The sequence below is a fragment of the Microplitis demolitor genome, chromosome 6, assembly GCF_026212275.2.
Source record: "Microplitis demolitor isolate Queensland-Clemson2020A chromosome 6, iyMicDemo2.1a, whole genome shotgun sequence".
Classification (NCBI taxonomy): domain Eukaryota; kingdom Metazoa; phylum Arthropoda; class Insecta; order Hymenoptera; family Braconidae; genus Microplitis; species Microplitis demolitor.
In genome coordinates this window covers 8,288,862-8,295,995 of record NC_068550.1, presented here as the reverse complement: position 1 = coordinate 8,295,995, position 7,134 = coordinate 8,288,862, and the positions used below count along the sequence as shown (strand labels likewise).

Genomic DNA, 7,134 nt, shown 5'->3' with positions numbered 1-7,134 from the left:
TATCAATATAGAGAATTTTAGCATTCCAAATAATAAATTTTATAATACGTGTCGTCAATTTTCTAAGTATCACTTACGATTTTTAAAGTTCAAATAGTAATTTTTCTTGCATAGACAATAAATTTTGATATTCATACTATAATTATTTACGTTTTAATTTATAAATTAAAGAATTACTATTTAGAATGATAGTATTTACTGATCACTTTATTACTGTATTACTTGTCGTTTCTTAATTTATATAGTTTATTTTTTTCCGTGAAAAAAAAAACTTGTATGTTAAATTATGCTAAACTTCACTCTAAAATAAATATTATTTCAGAACCGGCCATAAGAAGCTTAATTACAGAAGACTGTATTTTTCTATAGGTGATAGTTACACAGGAAAATATACATGAAATTATTCATGTGAATGGCGTCCAATTTTTAAAGCCGTCATTCAAAAAAGTTTTATTCTATACAGCAATGACCAGAGTGGAACAAAGTGTGTAATTATTAGATTTTACTTTTCTAATTATACACAGAAAAAAAAAATGTAACTTTTTCTATGTTTGCTTAGTTATTATTAATATGCTGACATAGAAATTTTTCCTATACGAACAAAAAAATACAACTACACATGTAACCCAAGAAAATTACCTGTTTTCCTGATTATATATTTAATCCCAACTAATATTTATTAAGATATTAATTTTATTCTGTTGTTTAAATAATAAGTTTAGTCGATTAAAATAAATGATAAAGTTTATTAGTAATTATATACAGTTGCACGCGCTTCTACGATACATAAGTTTATATATAGTTTCACACAATGTCTAGTTGTCAAGGGTACTTGGTAAGGAATGAATTGTGGGTCATACTTGTACATACATTATTTTTTGGGACTTGTTTAGTTCTACGCATGCGTATCTTAGATCACCACAAGGTTTGTGTGTGTCTTCTCAACGACAACATTGGAGTATTTCCAACATATTCAATAATTAAAATCTTTTAATTTATTTTTCTTTTTGTAGTTAAAACGAGAAATGGGAGCATTATATTTAATGCCATATATCAATTCGATGTAAAGAAACAGGAAGTTAAAGAATTCTATAAAAAATTACAAGAAACAATATAAATTAAGTTAATAGTGTTATATTTTATTACTGTACTGTATTTTATTTTATAAATAAAGTCTATCGATAATGTAATATTATTTTTCAGTTTTTTTCTTTACATTAATAATCGTAATAAAGAAAAATCTAACAAATGATAATAAAGATTTAAAAAAAAAATTAAAATCAAAATTTTCATTGATAATGAAAAGCTGTAACCATCGCATGATAAAATTGGAAATGCTTTTATCAACATCTGCAGTTTATATGACAATGCTGCCAACCAGGTGGGACTTTGCACAAGTGGGAGCACACCGACCTCACCTAACGAAATCTCGAATTTAAAATTTCGAATTTTTTATTAAATAATTATTATAACAGCGATTTTCTTCGCTTCCGACAAAAAGTAGGAGACCAACTTTCTCGGAAGATTTTTATCGTTCGTGTCCCATAAATATTGAAAACGTAATTAGAATTTTTAAATTCAAGATTTCGTTAAAGGTACGGCCGAGCCTTAGTAATCAAAATGTATCATCTTATAAATAAAAGATATCGAAATATATTGGTAAAAAGCGTAAAAAGTATTTTCAAATTTATTCACAAAAATGTTTGTATATTTTTCAAATTTCAAATTTTTTTTAGCGGGAAATTAAAAAAATCAACTGATAAATTAATTAAGTGTGTAATTAATTACTTAATTATTTATTAAATATATGTTATAAAAATATATACCTATATAACACATACATATGTAAAACTAATAAATATGCATGTATACATATATATATATCCAATTTACAGCATAACCTAAAATATATAAAAACAGGTAGATATACTATAATTAACTTAACTGTAATAAATATGACGAGATGACCTGCTTGTTGATTTATTTATTACTTTGATCTCATATTTAACGGAATCTCTAAATATATATCAAATTTTTTAAGAAATAATTTTTTTTTTATAGAATAATTTAACAGTGACAAGTAGTAAAATAAAAATAAATAAAAAATGTTGACACCACGTTTTGAATTGAGTCAAGATGAGAGTGAATTAATAATAAATATATATGCACCTTATGCAAATATTAAAGACACCGAAGTTTATGTTGAGAAAACAGATTTTCGTTTTTTTTCATCCCCTTATTATTTACGGTAAGTTTATATAATTATAAATTGACAGATGTTCGAAAATTTTTTAATTTTTGTAAATAAATTTAGAATTAACAAAAAAAATAACTATTTTAAATAAGCTTATTATTAAGAATTAAATAAATGAATGCGGGTACAACAGTGCCATAAAAAAACAAGTAAGCAATGAATATTTATAATAATTTTTAACAATTAACTATTTAATTAACAATGTCAACAAAAATATATTTTCAATAGTTTTATATAAATATTTATTATATCATTTTTATTTATGTTCATTTATTAATGAGTTATGAAGATTTTTTTTTAATCTACCGAATAATTTGAAGCATAAAATTAATTAATTAAAATAATGCTCACATTTTTTTTTAATTGATAATTTAAAATAAATTTTTTACAATATATTTAAAAAAAATGTTGATTTTTGTTTCAGCTTAAAATTACCTGGAGAGATAATAGAAAACGATAAATCATTTGGTTCATACGATTGTGATACTGGAAAGTTTTTATTAAAATTTTCAAAAATAAATCCTGGAGAACATTTTGATAATCTTGACATGATAACGACTTTACTTGCACCCGCAAAAGAAAAGAAAAATTTGACGGCCAACATTGAAGTCATTGGTAAGTATTTTTTCCACTAAATATATACATATTTTTTTATATTTTAAACAAAATATTCAAAGATAAATTAATTTTATATTATTTTCCAGGGAATCCAGCTGTTGCTAATGAATCTCTGGATGACAATGAATCAGATGATTGGTTTATACCGCAATCAGCATCAACATCATCATCACTAACAATTTTAACAAACGCACCGAAATATGGATTTGCAAATAAAATTTCTAATGCATTGAGATCATTTGAGGTAAGTTTATATTTTTTTTTTAATGAATTTACGTACTTAAATTACTTTAAAAATTTTTTATCAGTATGATTTCGTTCCATAAAGAAGGAAAATATTTGGATATAGAAAAGCAATAATGCGTCAACTAACATGATTGCTATTTTAACAAAATTTCTTTTAAAGATCTCAAATTGTTTTTCATATTTATAATTAAAGTATTCGAGCACAGATAACTTCTGAGTGATTTTAAACCTTTCATTACTTGCGCTATAAGCGTGATGTCCCTTTTTTTGACTAAAATTGTAATAAAAATTATTGTATGGGCATTCATAATTTTATACTTAACCAATTCTCTTTGAAATCTGTTTTTGCTAAATATGTTTATAATTAATAAATATACATTTTAAATATGAATAAAGTATATCTATGTATAACAAGAATGTGAAAAAGCGGTACAGTGTTCATTATGCAAGTTAAATCGTTGTTTCATTTTTCCGACCACGCATGTAACGAACGGGTTAATCAATTCCAAGAAAGAAAATTTGATAGTTGGAGGACCTCAATTAATAAGGGTTTGTCAGTTTTTTTCGAAAAAAAAAATCTCTAAATACAAAATACAGACCGCACATTAATGCACTACTGTCTAATCTAGCAAAGTCCGCTTTAATTGACTGATAATATTCGTTCGTTTAAGAGAAAAACTCCGCCAAAGTTTCCATTTACTGCACAAGTGCAACAATGATATAGTACCTTTCGTGGACTTGATTGTAATAGAGAGAAAAGTGTGAACGCCTCTTAAGTAAATCTATTTAAAATGAACTTAATTTTATTTGATGAAATATAAAATAACCAATTTAATTCTTGAAAACGTTCCATAAACGATGCGGTTTTAAAAAATTACTAACCATGCACTGAGAAAAAAATTTAGTAACATTGATAAAATGATTTATCAATATTTGATAAATTATATATATTAAATATTCGACTGTATTTATTCAATACTATTCTACATATATCAAATATCGATCTTTCCATCAACTAAATATTAATAAATTGATATTAACATTTGATACGTCGTTGATCAATATTTAGTAAAAGTTTATTAATATTTTATAAACACGTTTATTAATATTTAATAAGCCGTTTATTCATATTTAATAAACTGTGTATTAATATTTGATAATGACTTGAGAACAATCTAAGTAAACCGTTTATCAAATATTGATAAATTTTATTAATATTTGATAAATTCTTTTCTCAGTGTGTTTAGTGATTGAATCCAATTAATCTAAAGTAACTTGACGCCAATCTTAAAATAATTACAGCAGAAATATTGGAACGTAAAAATTTAATCACCATAAAATTTTTAACTTGTAATGAAAAAAGTTTATTCAGTATTTTTGAAATAATGTACCAAATTACTTGAATTTTTTTTTCTAGTAAATGAATAGGTCTTTACAATCTAGTATTTGAGCTCAACTTACTTAATTCAACTTTGCAAAAAATTTTATCCTATATTATTTTTTCAAACCTTTTTTTTTGATTTTATGATTGAAATTTTTTTTTTACCGCTAAATTATTCGAAAAAAATTTTTTAGTTATTAAGGAATCATTTAGTACAAAAATTTCAAAATTCGATTTTTTGTGGGTTGAGACGTTATTGCTTATCTACGTCCAAATATACTATAAACTAATCTCTAAAATTAATAAAAAAAATTCCGCAAAAAATATTCCGTAGCTGATATTCTTTTAAATGTACACCAATTATGAATTATTCTAATACATTCAATTTGAAAAGAAAAAAACCGCTAAAAATTAATGAGAACAAATTATTTAGGAAGGATGGTTAAAAGACGTCGTAGATTTACCATCGCCTGATTCAACAACTACGAAATTGCGTTCATCTCTCCGCGAATCCGATGAATTAAATCACTTTAGCGATGATCATTACATGGCTGATTTATTCCAGTCCCAAGATACAGTAAGACCAATCTTAGACTTCAATCCTCCTTGGCATAGTTTTAAATCCGCAGAAATAGAATTCACTGACCGCGAAAAAGATATTTTGAAAGAGCTTCCAAACAAAGAATTTTTACTCGACACACAAGAGATCCAATCAGTAATTTACGGTCTCATAGACATTTTATTCGCAAGTTCATACAATCATCGAGTGACGATAGGTGAAAATACTAGCGAGAGTAGTTGGGATGTTAATAAATTAAGCGGTACTTTATGTTGGTTTGAAAGTTATCAAAATATGCACCAAGTTGTCAAAACTTGCGTACGTCGATCGCTCTGTTATCCGATTTATCGTAACTGGGAATTGTCAATGAAGATCTTGGAAGATGTTAAAATCATGATAAAGCTTGGCAAGAAGTTTATTGTCAAGCGATTATGCGAAATTTATGATTTGTTCAATAATTCATACGAGCCGCGTTACGTATTGAACCAATTGTACATCCGGGATTATCTAATTTGGCTTCAACAAGTGCCCGAAAGTGTGATAGAGTCAATGGCAGGAGAATTAGAAACCGTTGGGATAAAAAAAGAGGATGTTGGGTTAGATCTTGTTGAACTGGAGGCTGCTGCTTGGTCGGTTTTGAAAGAGGAGGAAGAGAAGAAAAACAAAAATGAGGATGTAAGAATTGATATCGAGCAAGAGAGTTTCCCGGAATACTTTATTAATAGTGTTGTTGACGGCGTGGGTAAGTTGGAATTGAAGGATGATAGTGACAGTGATACTGACACTGGTACTGAAACTGACAGTGATGTCGATAGTGATAGTGACAGTGATAGTGAGGACAGTGATAGCGATTCAGATTCAAGTTCTTCGGATTTAAGTAGCAGTTCAAGTGATTCATCAAGTTTAGAGGATAATAATAAAAAGCGGGAAGATAAAGTTGATCTAGACTCTGATGATCTTACTGAAGAGGAAGAGTAGACGAATAATATTTATTCTTAATAATAATTAATACTCAAAATTTAAGTGTTTTTGGCAAGGGATGAAATGAAACGACCTAAGACCAAGGTGCGATGATTGGCTGCGTGAGCCTAAGGCTTTAAAAAATAATTAATTTTTGATGCGGGGTTTAATTATCTAAAGATGACTGTTGATATTTGCTAGACGATTTTTGGGCTAAATAAGTGGTACATATTTATTTTATAGTTACAATTATCAATATTCTTTGTACTAGAGGCGTAATGTCTTTATTTTTCAATTATTTCAATAAAATATTTGTAGAAAAATAAGTTTTAACATCTGAGTTGATAAAGTGCATTTATTAATTGTTAAATTACCCTGGTAGCATTGTCTTAAGCAATTTACTTGATGAAAGTCACTCAGCAAATCTTTTACGGAAAATTCAAATGAGGCTTGAACAAAATGAATTTCATAAGTATACTTTCTGCAAATTTTATCAAGTCTTATTAACAATTTTTTCTGAAAATTATAGAAATCTATAGAAACAGTCTGCAATAATTCTTAACCAAGATCCCTAATATCACGTGTTTGAGCAAGATTCTGGAGTAAGTATCTTCAACAAGACCCCTAGCTGCTAGTGTCTTTTTCTACGTGTGTGTCTTTCGCAAGATCGTATATCAAGAAATTTATGTCAAGATTTGTGTATGTCTTGCTTATGGTATCATACTCGAGAATTTAAAGATATCTTAAACACGGTGCAATGAAAAATCACGGCGTATTTCTTGCATTAGTAACTTGCAATAGGTCAGTTTTGAGCCTTGAGCAGATCTTGAGCAAGCCGTCCGCAACTATTTTGAACAATAGTCTTCCTCCGCAATTGAGTTATTATCTGGGACGAATTTCTTGTGTAAGAGTTACACTAGGCTTGCAATTTAAATATGGTCACAAGTATCTGCAGCAAGACACATGCGTATAGAAAAAGACACTAGCACCTATTGATCTTGAGAGCAGACTTGCTCAAGAATTGAAAAAAAATTTTATATGGGATATTTAATATAGAAATTTTAGATGAGAGTCAGTGTCCCTCATCAAAATTTAGAGGGCTACAAATTATTAATA

The 7,134-nt window shown here is 27.3% G+C and overlaps 1 protein-coding gene across 1 annotated transcript; it reads left to right on the top strand.

Annotated features, from left to right (window-relative positions):
- Positions 1-1,939: 1,939 nt before the first annotated feature.
- Positions 1,940-6,351, top strand: LOC103580541 (protein SHQ1 homolog). Its single transcript, XM_008562327.1, has 4 exons — positions 1,940-2,248; positions 2,679-2,869; positions 2,959-3,116; positions 4,933-6,351. Exons 1-4 carry the CDS (start codon positions 2,106-2,108, stop codon positions 6,034-6,036), a joined length of 1,596 nt encoding a protein of 531 aa, XP_008560549.1. The 5' UTR covers positions 1,940-2,105; the 3' UTR covers positions 6,037-6,351.
- Positions 6,352-7,134: the final 783 nt, after the last annotated feature.